The sequence below is a fragment of the Eptesicus fuscus genome, chromosome 8 (genome assembly GCF_027574615.1).
Source record: "Eptesicus fuscus isolate TK198812 chromosome 8, DD_ASM_mEF_20220401, whole genome shotgun sequence".
NCBI classification, from domain to species: Eukaryota; Metazoa; Chordata; class Mammalia; order Chiroptera; family Vespertilionidae; genus Eptesicus; species Eptesicus fuscus.
The window spans coordinates 6,862,498-6,880,234 of record NC_072480.1 but is presented as its reverse complement, the minus strand read 5'-3'; the positions used below and the strand labels follow the sequence as shown (position 1 = coordinate 6,880,234).

Genomic DNA, 17,737 nt, shown 5'->3' with positions numbered 1-17,737 from the left:
CAATAGCTTTATTAAATTTCATTTTTAAGATAAAAATATTATAAGATTACCATACCAAGAATAATTAGAAGGCTGTGAAAAACCATACATAACCCTCCTCAATTAATCATTATTACTTGCTAGTATCCCAAATGGTGACCTTCCTATATCTCATAGTATTTGATTATTCCAATCTACCATTTGAAAATGAATTGAACTCATGAGGAGTTAAAGAGCAGAGTTTGGTTAAGTTTAACAGACACTGGGGCCTCCATGTACCAGGGAAAGAATGAGGGAACTCCTTAGGGAGTTTAGCTCAGGCTTAGGAGGCAAATCATTTTTGCAATAAGTGATGTTGTGCCGAGCCAGCTCAGCCAGGTTCGGTGAGCCTGACAGGGGGCAGTGAAGGATTGAGAAAAGACAGACAAGAGAATGAAAGCTGGGTCTGGGTGGGACGCTGTCCTCTCTGATGGAGAGCTAGTGACAGTGCCACAGCCTGTAAGCCGAGTCTTTATTTTATAGCCACATTCCACGCGGCAAAGTAAGGGCATGGTTACAACGTTCTGGTGGGTTTCGAATCTACTCAATTACATGCACCTGAACTATATCAAGCCCACATCACTCAGACACGTGGGGCCACGTGTTCGGACCATAGGTTCAAGCTTACAACTATAGCTGTTGGGTATAATTGTGCTGGGAGGGCCCTCGCATTAGTCTGAGGCTTGAACCTGCCGCTCTCTACATTATATAAGAAAAGTTTGCATAAGATTCAGAGGGCATCCAGAGGAAGGCTGTGCAGCTTAGCATGGCAAGTGGGATAGGAGGGGGTGAGGAGACTTCCTGGATAAGATGCCAAACATGGAGTGACCTGCAATTTGTGTTGCTGTAGAGGTTTGGAATGGGGCAAGTGGTTTAACTAAATGGTACCTAAGATGCTTTCTATATTACTTAGGGTTCTCCAGAGAAACAGACCAATAGGATAAATATAGATATATAGAAATAGATTTATTATGAGGGATTGGATCACATGTATGTAGATTGAGAAGTCCCATGATCTGCTGTCTGAAAACTGGAGGTTCAGGTAAGCTGGAGGTGTAGTTTCAGTCCATTTCTGGATGCCTAAGACAAAAGGAGCCAATGTCCAAAGACAGCAGAAGATGGATGTCTTAGTTTAATCAGAGAGCAAGTTCATTCTTCCTTTGCCTTTCCAGGCCTCAATTGGATGATGCCCAGCCACATAGGTGAGGGTGATCTTCACTTAGTCTACCAATTCAAAAGCTAATCTCTTCCAGAAATACCCTTTCAGACATACCCGGAAATGATGTTGCCATAGTTTTGTTAAATTAACATTTGCTAAATGGAGCATAGGGTGCGAGCCCGGGTTTAACAACAGAGCACAGGAGAAACAGCACAAGAGAAACTGATATAGAGAAGTTTGCTACTCAGAGATTCTGGAGGCCGTACATGGATGTGAAGGGGCCATACAGGGATGTGAAGGCAGAGCACGAGAGAGAGAGAGAGAGAGAGAGAGAGAGAGAGAGAGAGAGAGAGAGAGAACAAACTTGGGACACATGCCTTTATTAGGGTTTGTGGGTGGAGTGCTTTGGGGTTCTTGGGCTAGAGCCAAATTGGTCAATTCAAACCAAAAAATGGTTTTGGTAAGCCCCACAAGAGTCTTATATAAGAGGTGCATAAGGCATACAGGCAGAGGGAGGAAGGAGAGACTCCCTCAATCACAAGGGCTGTTGGGAAAGTCATATCAGGAACTCACAATTTCTTATGACTCTGCAGGCCGCCTTCTAGGGCATGTGCTTTTATGAAAGTCCAGTGTCTGTTTAAGGTCCCTGAGGCTGCATGATTGAACAAAATGAGTTCTGAGGCAGCAGTACCATGAGTAGCTTAGTTAAACTCTCAACAAATGTTTTACCAGCTGTCTGGGGTTCCCTAAGCCCAGTTAAGTTGACATAAAATTAACTATCGTACCTTCCAATGTTGCAAATTTATACTTTCTAAATAATAAACAACTTGATATAAGCTTTCACTTGCATCATGTCATTTAATCCTCACAATGTCCCTACAGGAGAATAGATGCTATTTCCATTTTTACAGAGAAATAACTAAAGCTCACACTGGTCATGGATAGAGGACTTGTGATCCAAACCTGTCTCTTCTAATCCAAACCACAGGACATGTCATTGCATCACATGATTCCTTAACAGAGGGTGTTTCCTTAGCTGCAACATCTTCCTTTTTGGTTTGCTCATCCCTTAGGGACAGAAGGAATAAATGTTCATGGAGACCCTAACATATGCAAACTTTGTGTTAGGTGTTTTATTTAAATTATCCTATTTAATCCTCATAATAACCGCATGAAAGACACAGGAAAGTTAGTCTCACTTGCTCAGGCTAAGTAAAGTGGTAAAAGATGTAGCTAAACATGATGGAGCAGGAATTTTATCTGACATCAAATACCACATGTGTATGCTATATGGCTCCAGTCTTTTGTTTTCTTGCCCAGCTCCCTCTGAGCCACGTCAAAGTAGTTATGGTTAGAGTAGTAGTCCATGATTGTAAACAATTCTATTATATGACTGTGACTTCAGCTGCCTGAAAAACTCACCCAGATTAGGAAGTTCTTGGGTTGCTCTCACTCTTGCCTGATGCCCACTCTACCCATTACAGCATTTATTCTGTAGAGGTATGTAAAATTTAAGGCATAATTGTCATGGGCCTCCAATTGGGCCAAATTAATAAAGTCCCCTGGTCTGCAGCCCTGAGTACCAGTGTGAACGGCTCTCTTTCTTTTCTGTTTAACTGTTAAATGTCAGGCTGAGATTTCTTGTAAGTGGGAAAGAAGAGTTGGGTGTCAAAACAGAGGAAGACAGAGAAGGGTAGAAGACATCAGAAAGCCAGCAGTATAGCACAATTAAGCTCCCTGTTTTGAATCCCATGGGCAAATGTCACTATTATTTGGATCAACATTTTATTCTCCATTTTCTTCTTGACATATAGATAGCTGCTTTGGGTCACACACACACAAAATACATTCAATGAAATGAAACATAGATATTTACTAAGACACTAAAAATGAAAGTTCAACATAAACTATTTTGTTCCACTGAAATGTTTGGCTGAACTCATAAGAATAGTAATGATGCCATTCTTGGACACCCACACTGAAATAATCAGAAGATTATTCCGAAAAAATAAAGAGGATATTAGGCATACTGAGCGAAAGAGCCTATGGAGTGGAATGAAAACTGGCATGATCATTTGGAGAATTTGGGTCAGAGTTAGAATAAGTTTTTAAAGATGATATACTAAGAGAGTAAAAGGCTGATAAAGAGCACTTGTATTTTTAGCAAAATACAGTAAATTGAGGAATTTAAAAGTAAAGAGAAACATAATTCAAGTAAGGTAGGAAACCTCATATCATTCTCACCATCAATAAAAAGGAAACAAATTAAAATAAGAAATCAGAAGTCAATAAGATTTTATGGGAATATAAAGTTGCTATTATGGAAGCAAAGCCCATTTCTTTGCTGTAGGAAACTCCAGGCTGAGTGCTGACTAACTACAGACATCAGATCTCCTAAAGCTGTATTTCGGTGTGTCTTTTTGTTTTGTGTTTGTTTTTTGTTTGTTTTTTTGTTTTTTTGCTTTGCTTGTACCTTGAATGCTGGGTCTTTCGGGAAGTCAGCACTGTTCCAGAGTTCTGGTGGGTGGGCTAAGGTTAGATATTGGAGTTGATCCTTTAATTTATGCACTGATTCTTCTTAGTGAAAAACAAAGGTTGTGAGAACATGTGTTAGAATTTTAGCTCTGAGAGATGGGTACATAATATAAAATTGACTCCAGCAATTTGAGTCAACCTGAAAATTCCCAGTCTGTTAGGATAAAATAAAAATAAAAATAATCCTATTTAGAGATTTCTGGTGCAATCTCAGATTTGGGATTGGTTCTTTTCACCAAGCCTATTAATTAAAAAGTACATAATACAAAGTTAATTAAGCAGTAAGATATTATAACATTTTTATTTCATTAATTTGTCAAAGTATGAATAATAACTACACATTCAACACCAGAAATATACATTTTCCACTGGCTGCTGAAAAAAAAAAAGGAAATAATTCCAATCAGGATAGTAGCTCCCTGTTGGCTGACCTACCTCTGAAGTAATTTACTGATTCCAGGTGACTTTTACATTGTGGAGTTAGTCATTAGGTTAAGTTTGATGAGAAATAGATACAACTAGGGTTGGGAATTCAAATATGTATTATATGTCTCCTCACAATCATAAATAAGTTTTTCATGTTTTTTTTTTCTTTTTCTTTTTAGGCTCATGCCAAAATCTGGCATCTCTACAATACTACTTTCCGTCCAACTCAGGGGGGCCAGGTGTCCATTGCCCTAAGTTCCCACTGGATCAATCCACGAAGAATGACAGACCATAACATCAAAGAATGTCAAAAATCTCTTGACTTTGTTCTAGGCTGGTTTGCCAAACCCATATTTATTGATGGTGACTATCCTGAAAGCATGAAGAATAATCTTTCATCTCTTCTGCCTGCTTTTACTGAACCTGAGAAAAAGTTCATCAAAGGCACAGCTGACTTTTTTGCTCTTTCCTTTGGACCAACCTTGAGTTTTCAACTATTGGACCCTCGCATGAAGTTCCGTCAATTAGAATCTCCCAGCCTGAGGCAACTGCTTTCCTGGATTGACCTTGAATATAACCACCCTCAAATATTTATTGTGGAAAACAGCTGGTTTGTCTCAGGGACCACCAAGAGGGATGATGCTAAATATATGTATTACCTCAAAAAATTTATAATGGAAACTTTAAAAGGTAGGATTTGGGATAAAATTCTTATTCTTGCCAAAATCCACTGGTAAAACAATCTTTAAGATGATCTGTAATAAACTATGTGAGTTTATAGTTTTTAATCATAATGTAGAAATTAATTTTGGCAATAATAAGAATATATCTATGTAATACCTTTCTCATTTGGGGCCTTAAGAAACTTAAATAATTTTTAAACACATTTTGTAAATCAAAAACTGGGTTATAATATGTGAAATTACTTGACTTTCAGAGTTACTACTATAGATTTTTATATTACATTAAGGATTAAGTAAATCCCAGAGTATCTAGCTCCCCTTAAATGTTTTTGCATTCTTATTGCTTGTACTGAGTGAAAAACTTAAAAAAAAATTAATTGATTTCAGAGAGGAAGGGAGAGGGAGAGAGAGATAGAAACATCAATGATGAGAGAGAATCATTGATCGACTGCCTCTGCACACCCCCTACTGGAGATTGAGCCTGCAACCTGGGCATGTGCCCTTGATAGGAATTGAACTTGGGACCCTTCAGTCTGTAGGCCGACACTCTATCCACTGAGTCAAACTGGGTAGGGCCTGAATGAAACACTTTTTAAAGAAAAAAGAATATCAACATTTTCTGGAGAAAATAGTAAGTAGTTCATGCTTTTAAAAATTTTCTTCATTTTATTGCATCAGGCACAATGTTAGGATAGAAAGGAGAACATCATCCCAGGCCCAAAGAGCACCCACTGGAAATGAAAGAAATAAAAATAAAAACTTACTGGAGATAGCTATTTGTGAAGACATTTATTTAGCGAGTTATCTAGGTTTGATCAGATTCTTTTGTAGGTCATTGCTCTACCAAACAATAGCACACTACGTAATTTATGCCTTACATAGCAAAACCCTCAGATCTCTTGTCCTCTCTTCCCTTTGCAGCCATCAGGCTGGACGGGGTGGACATCGTCGGGTACACAGCGTGGTCCCTCATGGACGGCTTCGAGTGGCACAGAGGCTACAGCATCAGGCGTGGACTCTTCTATGTTGACTTTTTGAGCCAGGATAAGAAATTGTTGCCAAAGTCTTCAGCTTTGTTCTACCAACAGCTGATAGAAAAAAATGGCTTCCCTCCTTTACCTGAAAATCAACCCTTAGAAGGGACATTTCCCTGTGACTTTGCTTGGGGAATTGTTGACAGCTACATTCAAGTAAGTCAGTTGACAAAACCAATCAACAGTCTCACAAGCCCTATCACTAGTAAGTAGAACCTCCTTATTAGGTTGTCATGCACATTGTTCTTTGGACCAAACACAGCTCCTTAAGAGGATTTTTTTGAATGCTGCATCCTTCTTTCCAAAAATCTTCCTAGCTTCACCTTGCACTTCAAATCAGCCCCCAAAGGGGAACAAATAAAAAACGTATAATATTTAAGATCTGATAAGATAAAATACTCTTTTTTAACACAGCAATTTTCAAACCTTTTTAAAGCAGTTGAGTTCTTCCATAAATGAGAAGTAACACAGAACTCCAAATTATCTGATATCTCAGTGGAGCTGCTAAAACTGAGGCAGGCAGAGCCCTCTGGAGGTATAGTTTTGGATCCCACAATCTTGTTGAAATACGTAGAGAATGGAAACTCTTGCTCAAAATCATTTTGAGCAATAGACATTGAGATGGTAAGGAAGTTCCATAATGGTCAACCAATATTTATTGAGTACATACTATGTAGTTAGTTTTCAATATTATTGTAATTTTAAAATATTTTAATTTACTTTCTTAAATTAAAAAAATTAAGATTTAATTTAATTTTTCTTTAATTTTAAAGAAATTTGTTTTCTGGAGTGTAATTGAATAGTAAGCACTTATTGGATGCTTAGCATATACACATATGCTACAATGTTTGAGGGGAGCACACAATGAGATGAGTAAGATATGATCCCTGTCTTGAAAGGAGTCTTGAGTGAAAATGATGGATACACAAATAATATAACATATACAGAGAGTAAAGTATGAAAAATAGACAAAGTTCAGTATCCAAAGACAAGCAATGGGATTAAGCATGTTGAATGCTTCTAGCCAATTCATTGGTACTATAGGGGAGGAAAATTAACTTTTTCTCTACTCTTCTGAGTTCTTAGCTGAGAACCCTGTAACAAAAGTCAGATTAACAAGAGAAGAACAAACAGAAGTTTATTAACATGTATACCTCATATATACATTGGAGATAGTGAAAAATGAATAACTCCAGGAGTGGCTTAGAATTCAGGCTTAAATACCATGTTAATAGGGAAAGGGGTGTGGGGATATAGGTCTCTTAATGGAGAATAAATGATTTTTAGAAAACATAACTGGGCCCTTATAAGAATAGATGGGAACTATGATAATTTGTGACAAAGTTTGTCTGAATATGTTGTTGACTTCTAGTCTCTTCTGTGACAAGAGTCAATCTTCCCTGGTTGATGAAACTCTGGGGAGAGGATTTATGACCTTCAGTTCCTGTTGGAGGATCCATCTTCAGGCAGATAAAGGGAGTGTTGAGGAAGTCTCTCCCTGCATTTGATGTTTTTCAAGTGCCTGCAGTTCAAAATAATCAATACACTAAAGGGGCATATTTTGGGGTGGCATTTTCTGTTACCCTTCAGTTCAAAAGTATTTGGAAGAATGTTTGGATCTGAGGAAAATCCTAGTTGAAATGGGTTGCTCTTTTCTTGTAAATATCAAATTATAACCTTTTATTTATAAGAAAATATATCCACCCTATACTTAATACATTTTTTTTATTGCTGATTTGTATTACTGTTATGTCTTTTTCAGACCTCCAGTTAGTGTTAGGGGCAGTCTCAGATGTAAATTCCTTCCTTACAGGTTAGCAAGGATATCAGAAGCAAAACAGCAAATCTTCTCAGCTCCACCCACTCAGTGGGGTGTTTTCCAGCCTCCTTCCTCTCTCCTACCTCAGCCCACTGATATTTGCAACCTCCCTATTCTATTTCCCTTCCTGCGAGGGGAATAAACAGTGGAGTTTAAGTGAGATGTGAAGGGGCAAGAGTGGTGCAAGTGAGAGAGAAGGAAAGGGACAAGGGAGGAAGGTAGACTCACAGTTCCTCCTTCTTCCTCCCCTTTAATAATGGGGCTGGGTGATATGGTCCCTGGCCCTTGTTCCATCTCTTGACCTCCTGTCATGCCTCGCTCACTACTGGGCCCTGCACCCCTTGTCATTGAGGGGTTATGCTCCTCTCAGATCTCTGATGGTAGCCTGAGCCTGGGCAGGTAATTCTCAGTTCAGTCCTTTGTGGAGAGACATCTCTACCAGCCTCTCTGTGCAGACAGTGTGAGCTCAGAGACGTTGGGAGCCCTTCACTCTGCTCATTCCCCACCCAAGGGCTGTGTTTACCTTGGGGACTGGTAAGGAGTGAGAAAGTCTTAAGAATATACCTTATTTCCTCAAAAGGGAAGAGAAATACCTGATCAGCTGCAACAAACATGACAGTGAGGAGGAACAGAGATGGGCAGAGAACCCCTTTTTCTACTCCTAGAAGCACTTGTTTTAGGATTTGATCTAATGCCAACCACTTATCAGCCATGGACCTTTCTTCTCAGGTCAGCAGCTCAGGGTCCCTACCCCTCCACCTAGCAGAGCCCCCCAGTGCTCTCCTAGGCAGAATCAGTCCAACAAAAAATTAAGTCACTCTCAACCCATGGTAGACTTGAACTCCAAAAGCTCTTTCGTGGGAAAAAGCTGCAATTGCTATTTTATTTTTTTGCTTTTCACCATGAGCTATGCATTATTTTGGTAGTGCCCTTCCCAAGCTGGCTTCTTAATTGACAAAGTAAAATAAGGTTTTTGTTAGGGCAGTTCAGAGGAGTGTGGGAGTATGTTTTAATTTACTCTATTCTTTTACTACATTATATTAAAGTCCTGAGAAGTGATTTTTAAACCATTGAAATTTATCTTTTCTTCCTGCCTAGCATTTTAAAATCCTAATATTAATGTGGCATACATTTTACTTGAAAAACTTAAAAAATCATTAAGCACACAACCTGTCTGAAATCTGACCTTAGGCTTATTCACATGGATTGTCATTGTGTTTGGACCAAATTTTCCACAACTACTAATTCTCCTAGTGAATTAGGTATAGAACACGCTACATTCTGGGACTATACGGCTTCTTTAGCAGTGGTTATGTTAGAAGAAAGTTTCTTCTATAGCATACAAAATACATACTGTATACCCATTCCTTCTGATTCAGCTTTATTTCATTTCTCATTAAGAAACTAGAGGCCCAGTGCATAAAATTCATGCACTGGTAAGGCTCTAGCGGCTGCTGACCAGGTACTCCCTCCCTTCCCCTGGCTGCCTGCCTCTACTGCAGCCTGGGGCCTCCCTCCCTTCCGCTGGCCACCCCCACACCCTGGTCGAACTCCCAGAAGAACTCCTGGTGGAGGGGACAATTTGCATACTACGCTTTTATTATATAGGATAAGTCAACTAATTTAAATGAGATTAGATATAATTTTGCCTAAATTATATCGTTTTTAAAGGTTCTGTATTTTATTTATTTATTTATTTATTTATTTATTTATTTAAAATCTTTATTGTTGAGAGTATTACAGATGGCCCCCTTTTTAATCCCTATTTCCCTCCTCCACTTGGTTTCCACCCCACCCTAGGCTTTCACCACCCTATTGTCTGTGTCCATAGGCAATGCATATATGCATATAAGTTTTTTGGTTAATATTACCCCTCCTGACCCTTTCCTCTGAGATTAATCAGTCTGTTCCATGTTTCCATGCCTCTGGTTCTATTTTATTGATCATTTTATTTTGTTCATTAAATTTCTTATTCATTTATTTTGATTTTTTAGACTCAATTGTTGATAGATATTTATTTATTGCCATTTTATTGTTCATAGTTCTTCTTCTTCTTCCTCCTCCTCCTCCTCCTCCTCTTCCTCCTCCTTCTCCTTCTCCTCTTCTTCCTCTTCCTCTTCCTTTTCTTAAAGAATAACCTTCAATATTTTATGTAATACTGGTTTGGTGGTGATGAATTTCTTTAGCTTTTTTCTTATATGTGAAGCTCTTTATCTGACCTTCAATTCTAAATGATAGCTTTGCTGGGTTGAGTAATCTTGGTAATAGGTGCTTGCTATTCCTCACTTTTAATATTTCTTGCCATTTCCTTCTGGCCTGCAAAGTTTCTGTTGAGAAATCAGTCATATGGGCACTTCCTTGTAGGTAACTAATTGCTTTTCTCTTGCTGCTTTAAGATTTTCTCTTTATCTTTAACCCTTGGCATTTTAATTATGATGTGTCTTGGTATGGTCCTCTTTGGGTTCCTCTTGTTTGGGACTCTCTGTGCTTCCTGGACTTGTAAGTCTATTTCTTTCACCAGATAGGGGGAGGTTTCTATAATTATTTCTACAAATAGATTTTATTTTTTATTTTTTTTTCCAATTTTTTAAAAATTAAGGTATTATATGTGTACATATGTCTTGCTTGTTCTCTTTTCCTTCTAGTATCCTTATAATGCGAATGTTGGTACACTTGAAGTTGTCCCAGAGGTTCCTTACACTATCTTCATTTTTTTGGATTATTATTTTTTTTAATGTTCTGATTGGGTGTTTTTTGCTTCCTCATATTCCAAATTGTTGATTTTATTCTTGGAATCCTCTACTGTTGAATTCCTGTAAATTATTCTTTATTTCAGTTAGTGTATGCTTATTTTCTGTCTGTTCCTTTTTCATGTCTTTGGAATTTTCAGTAAGATCCTTGAAAGTCTTACTAAGTTCCTGAAGCTCTCATTAAGATCCTTGAGCAACCTCATAACCATTGTTTTAAACTCTGTATCTAGTAGTTTGTTTGCTTCAATTTCATTTAATTCTTTCAGTTTTTTTCTGGAGATTTTTTTTTTTTTGTTCTTTCATTTGTGACATGTTTCTTTGTCTCCACATTTTGGCTGCTTCTCTATGTTTGTTTCTATGTATTAGGTAGGGCTGCTTTGTCTCCTGGAATTGGTAGAGTGGCCTTGTGTAGTAGGTGTCCTGTAGGGCCCAGTGGCTCATCCTCCCCAGTCACCTGAGCTGGAACTCTAGGTGCACCCCTGTGTGGGCTGTGTGCACTATCCTATTGTAGTTGAGCCTTGATTGCTGTTGGCATCACTGGGAGGATTTAACATCCAGGCCAATTTGCTTTGAGGTTCAGTTGCAACTAGAGTGGAAGAGTTGCTGTGTAGGAGACACCCTTATAGAGCAGGGCTTGCTTCAGTGGGGTTTTTGAGCTCACTGAGTCTGCCCCTTGAGTGTATCACTTGTGGATGTATAGAGTTGTAATCTGGTATGTTCTGAAGCTACCCACTGAGTGCACTGGCGTTGGGGCCTCCAGAGAGGTGAAAAGTCAACTACTGCCTGGGGCCACTCAGCAGGAGCTACAGAGTGATCTGAATATGGCTGCTACTTATGTTGGGCTTGGAAGTGCTCAGGCAAGGCCAAGCTGTGAAGCAAAATAGGCTGCTGCTTGTGCTGGGTCATGCTGATGCCAGCTGCTGCTTGTTTGAGAGATTTTAGGGAAGCCTGAGCCAAGAGAGGTCATTCATATGGAAAAGCCACTGCAAACAGTTTGGATGGGGCTGAAAATTGGATGGGGCAGAGTCTCAGAGACTCCTCATGGCAGAGCGAATAGTATGAGCCAGGTTGGTGAAGACTTAGATATGGTGCCTGCCTCATATCTGCCTCATAGCTCTGAGATCGGTGAGGTCTCAGCATAGGAACAATAACTGCTGTAAGCATCTCTGTTTGGGAGAAAGCCACCCCCAAGTTCTTGCTCTGATGCCAGACAATCCGGTTCCTTCCCATATGTCCCTGGATCCCCCCAAGCTGCTGTCCAAGCATTGGAGTTCAGAGGGAGTGGGACTGTGTAAGTTTGTGCACCAGCCCTTTAAGACCATGTGAGAGCCATGCCAGAGTCCTCAGACAGCCAAGGCCACTCAGAGTGTGAAAGGCCTTGTTGACAGTATACCAAATGGCCGAGGCCACTCTCAACACAGCTGCAAGGCCACAGCGATCTCACCGTACCCTGCGCCCTTCTATAACCCAAATGATGATGTCATTATTGGCAACTAGCCTTTTTTGTCTCTGGAGTAATATACAGATTACTGACCAGCTAGTCTGCTAGAGAGTAGGCTGGGTGGTCGGCGGGGCGGGGGAAGGCTAGAGAACTCAGATGGAGCTGAAAGCTCAGACAGAACTGAGAGCTGGTACTGCTATGATGTAAGGTCAAGAGCTCATAGAGAGCTCAGATATAGCTACTAAGTTAACCAGCCAGTATGCTGAGAGAGAAGCTTAGAGGTACTATGTGAGGCTACAGAGACTAGCTGGTGTGCTGAGCAGGGGAGAGAGGAGAAGCTACTGAGCCAGAGAGGCTAGAGAGTCTACTGAGGCTGTAGCTCTAAGGGGAGAGCTCAGATACCACTATGATGTAAGGTGGTGGGTTTAGAGGCAGCATGCAAATGCTCAGATAATAGCTGTGGGTACAGAGACTAATGCTGCTTTTATGGGAAAGATGTATCTGTTCACCAGCAGGTGTATGGCTGCCTGCCTTATAGACCTGCTGAAAAGGACTCTGTTGGTTAATGGCTATATGGCCACTGGCTTCTGCAATAAAGACTTATTCTTATACTAGCTTTCCCGTTGCAGGAAAATTCCTGCAATGGGATTTCCTGCTGCACTCTACCCCGCCTCCGTTCCTCCCTTGCCGCCCACCTCGCCTTCTCCTCCAGCCCGCCCGCGTTTCCCTTTGCTCCGCCATTGTCGCCCGCCTCCGCCCCGCCCCGCCCTTGCCGCCCGCCTCGCCTTCTCCTCCAGCCCGCCCGCGTTTCCCTTCGCCTCCGGCCCCGCCTCCGCCCCGCCCTTGTCACCTGCCCCGCCTTCTCCAGCCCGCCCGCGTTTCCCTTCGGCCCCGGCCCCGCCTCCGCTCCGCCCTTGCCGCCCGCCTCGCCTTCTCCTCCAGCCCGCCCGCGTTTCCCTTCGGCCCCGGCCCCGCCTCCGCTCCGCCCTTGTCACCGGCCTCGCCTTCTCCTCCAGCCCGCCCGCGTTTCCCTTCGCCTCCGGCCCCGCCTCCGCCCCGCCCTTGTCACCGGCCCCGCCTTCTCCTCCAGCCCGCCCGCGTTTCCCTTCGGCCCCGGCCCCGCCTCCGCTCCGCCCTTGCCGTCCGCCTCACCTTCTCCTCCAGCCCGCCCGCGTTTCCCTTCGCCTCCGGCCCCGCCTCCGCCCCGCCCTTGTCACCGGCCCCGCCTTCTCCAGCCCGCCCGCGTTTCCCTTCGCCTCCGGCCCCGCCTCCGCCCCGCCCTTGTCACCGGCCCCGCCTTCTCCAGCCTGCCCGCGTTTCCCTTCGGCCCCGGCCCCGCCTCCGCTCCGCCCTTGCTGCCGGCCCCGCCTTCTCCTCCAGCCCGCCTTCGTTTCCCTTCGCCTACGGCCCTGACTTTGCTCCTCCCTTCTCCTCCCCCCGCCCCCCTGGCTTGCTTGCTTCTTCGAAGCTTTACTCCCCTTTGCAGCTCTTGGCTTCTTTCGACACTGTCTTGATATGCAAATTAGCCGCCATCTTTGTTGGGGCAATTTGCATACTCGTCCTGATTGGTTGGTGGGCGTGGCTTGGCTGGTGGGCGTGGCTTAGGTGTAGCGAAGGTGCGGTCAATTTGCATATTTGTCTATTATTAGATTAGATACCCACAACCTCTCATGGCTTCTCCATCTAAGACCCGGTGTGCAAGAAGACTCAGCCCCAGGCAGAGGGGCTCGGACCCAACACCTGTAACTAGTGAGCAGAAGATAAAGGAGGAACTTGGACTAAGTTCCAACAGTTAGTACAGTGGGCAGGATTTGAGAAGGAACCTGCCCTGACATAGGAAGAATTTAGAAGAATCTATAGACAGCGGTACTCTTGCTGTCTCTGACAGAGCAACTGCCTGGGTCTCCAGCAGCCTCCATAAACGTCCCGTATTTTTAAGAAATAAATTCCTATACCCCCAAGATTTATACTTTAGTCTCTCTTTTGTTTTCAAATGGACTGAATAAAAGCTGGTGTTTTGGAACAATTATGGTAGAAAAGATACAAATCTAGTCAACTCAGAGTCATAAAAATAATCCAAAAATTCTTTCTAACTATGAACACTTTCACTTCAAAAAAGCATGCAAATATTTTCTCTTGCAAAGCCAAGGAAACATGATTGGTAGGTACATCACAGTGGAAAAATACTTCTGACAGCATTCCCACAGTACTAGGGGAAATGCATGTGTGGGTGATCTACAAGGGACAATCTTCCAGAAAAACGCAATTTCCCTCTGACATGCTGTTCATTATTATTTTCCTTTAGGAACACAGCACTGACCCCCTCCAATGAAACAGCAGCTCATTTGCAACAGGCCCATAAAATTTTAAGGAAATCTCTACTAGAGGTTCAAAATTGGAGTGTGTCTGACCCCTGTTTTTATACAGAGGGTCAAACCAAGTAACCTTCTCTAAGGAGACTATTTGCCAGGAGAAAACAGGTGTAGACAGTGAGTTTGGGGTGCACTTTCAGTTTGCATTCCCTTCATGGTCTACATGTGGAGGGAGAATTTTTGTCATTATGAGTTTACAATTTTCAATGTCCTGAATACCTATTTTTATTTTGGAAGCTTTGATGTCAGATGTTGAGAACCATAGTGTCATGATCATCATAGAAAAACAATTAGGAAAAATTTTAAACTATGTTAAAATATTCCATTATGGATGGATGACAATATTGTTTCTTATGTCCATGTTCTTTGTCACTTTCTACCATCAGTCAGATTGAATTTGTTAAATTATGTCATCAACTGCAAAGCTAACAAAAGGCTACAGTTATGCTTATTTAGTACCTCCTCTTCTGAGAGCAAATCTGTGTGGAATGTCATTTTTAAAAGCACAATATAATTTTTAAATGTCATTTCAATTTTTTTACTCTAACTCACTTAGGTTTTAAGCTTTATCTTTTTCATTAAATGTTTTTTTAAGTCTCATCACCATAGTGATTTCTTATATTAAAAGAAAAATGTCCAAAAATACTCTGCTTGCTTAACACAGATCAGACATGTGTGAGAATCACTACTAATGTTTGTTATCTGAAGTAAGTAAAAAAATTCAGATTTTTAAAATATTAAATGGGTTTAAATAAAGAGAACTACGGGTAAAACAAATGTGTAAAAAAGAAAGTGGGTTATTTTCTTCTTCAGAAACTCACTATTTATGAAAAATCATTTCAATTTTCAGCTAGAAAGGTTATTGTTTTTGCTCATCTTGCTAGCTAGCTTCCTTGAAAGAATTGCATTGAGTTACTTTTCCAGGCCTGTCCAGCTGAAGTCATAGACTTATGCTCCCTCTGCTCCTCCTAGGTTGACACCACTCTGTCTCAGTTTACCGATCCGAACGTTTACTTGTGGGATGTCCACCACAGTAAGGGGCTCATTAAGGTGGACGGCCTTGTGACCAAGAGGAGGAAACCTTATTGTGTCGACTTTACTGTCATCCGGCTCCAGATCGCCCTACTCCAGGAAATGCATGTAACACATTTCCACTTCTCGCTGGACTGGGCCCTGATCCTGCCTCTGGGTGACCAATCCCAGGTGAACCGCACGGTCCTGCACTACTATCGCTGCATTGCCAGTGAACTCCTGCATGCCAACATAACCCCCGTGGTGTCCCTGTGGCGACCTGTGGCCCCGCACCAAGGCCTGCCAGAGCCTCTGGCCAAGCAGGGTGCCTGGGAGAATCCCCACACGGCCCTGGCTTTTGCAGAGTATGCCAGGTTGTGCTTTAAAGATCTTGGTTCCCACGTCAAGTTTTGGATCACCATGAACGAGCCCTACACGCGGAACATGACCTACAGTGCAGGGCACAACCTGCTGAAAGCCCACGCCCTGGCTTGGCGCGTGTATGATGAGAAGTTCAGGCGCTCTCAGAAAGGAAAAATATCCATAGCTTTGCAGGCTGACTGGATAGAACCAGCCTGCCCTTTCTCCCCAAAGGACAAAGAAGTGGCAGAGAGAGTTTTGGAATTTGACATTGGCTGGCTGGCCGAGCCCATTTTTGGTTCTGGGGATTATCCACGTGTGATGAGGGACTGGCTGAATCATAGAAACAATTTCCTTCTACCTTATTTCACTGAAGATGAAAAAAAGCTCATACAGGGTTCCTTTGACTTTTTGGCTTTAAGCCATTACACCACCATCCTTGTAGACTGGGAAAAAGAAGATCCAATAAAATATAACGATTATCTGGAAGTGCAAGAAATGACAGATATCACATGGCTCAATTCCCCCAGTCAGGTAGCAGTAGTGCCCTGGGGCTTACGCAAGGTCCTGAGTTGGCTAAAGTTGAAATATGGAGACCTCCCCATGTATATAATCTCCAATGGCATTGATGATGATCTGCAAGCAGGCCAAGACAATTTGAGGGTGTACTATATGCAGAATTATGTAAATGAAGCTCTGAAAGGTAAGGCCTCCTGAAAACTGTCTCTTGAGGGTTGTGTTACTCGAAGGCATGATGCCTGTTAGAAATTCTCAAATACACACAGTCACCTTCAGAGAGAAGCACTGTCCATTTCTTGCCACACTGAAAAAGTCCTACCAAGAGTTAGTATTTTCCCCAGAGATAAAGGAGTTTAGCTAAAAGTGGCTTACAACTTACTCTGAGCCTATAAAAGCATGGACCATCCTGTCCTCCATCCTCAGATGGCCTCAACGCAGTCTGATCTGCTTCATGTATGTGGAGATTAGCTCAAGTACCTCAGAGTAGGTTTCATTATATAAAACCTACTATGTTAAATGTAGCTCATACTTTGTCTTGGTATTTACCAATTTGTCTTTCCATAAAAGAAGACTTTTCTAATTAAATACAATTTAGTCTGAAGTTTTAATAAATGTATTGACATTTTCTCCTGAGGCACCAAGGCCATGTAAAAGTAAAGTGTTATTTGCAAAATATTTTATTAACTATTCTCCTGTCCTTTTGTTTTTCCAGCCTACATATTGGATGGGATCAACCTTTGTGGCTACTTTGTGTTTTCATTTAATGATCGCACAGCTCCAAAGTTTGGCCTCTATCGTTATGCTGCCAATCAGTTTGAACCCAAACCGTCCATGAAACATTATAGGAAAATTATTGACAACAATGGCTTCCCAGGTGCTGAAACCCTGGGGAGATTTTGTCCAGAAGAATTCACCCTGTGCACCGAGTGCAGCTTTTTTCATACTCGAAAGACTTTACTAGCTTTCATAGTTTTTCTACTTTTTGCTTTCATTATTTCTCTTTCTCTTATTTTTCACTACTCTAGGAAAGGCAGGGGAAGGTACAAATAGTCCTGAACATATTCCTATTTACTTATTTTGAAATAATTACGCACACACATTAGTTGTTAATCATTTGCACTTGTCAGTGTTGTGAAGCTATATATTTCATATGCTGATTTCTATAAAACCTTTCTGTGGCTATGACAAAGGTTTTCAAATAAGCATAGATGATTATAAAATCTTGAATAATGTGAATAGTGCCTGGACTTGTTTCTCTTTGAGGGGTAATTAGAAAAACAAACATCATTTCTACGATACACTGTGTAACAAAAGCATGATATATGACATCCATTCTGTAACATTTTTACAGAAATTTAATGACAAGCTAGGCTATTTTTATCTGTGCCCATTCCTAAATATAATGTTTACTTAAAGTAATAATTGCAAGTGTTAGAATACAAAATTAAGTCCCAAGTAACCATCTTCCAACTACCATGATATGCCTAATGGTCTCTGTCACGAAGATGACAGAATATAGGAAAGATGACAAAGGACCTGTGGCTGGAACACTTATTTAAAAAGCAGCATTTCTGTCAATGTTAATTTACATATCTGGTTAATGATATACT

General features: G+C 41.5%; 1 protein-coding gene across 1 annotated transcript in view; it reads left to right on the top strand.

Moving 5' to 3' along the window:
* Window positions 1-17,177, top strand: part of KL (klotho) — a 42,087-nt gene extending 24,910 nt beyond the window's left edge. The window contains exons 2-5 of the mRNA XM_008160313.3: window positions 4,318-4,828; window positions 5,743-6,011; window positions 15,210-16,311; window positions 16,840-17,177. Of these exons, the coding sequence (XP_008158535.2) occupies window positions 4,318-4,828; window positions 5,743-6,011; window positions 15,210-16,311; window positions 16,840-17,177 (2,220 nt within the window). The remainder of the gene's footprint in view (window positions 1-4,317; window positions 4,829-5,742; window positions 6,012-15,209; window positions 16,312-16,839) is intronic.
* Window positions 17,178-17,737: the final 560 nt, after the last annotated feature.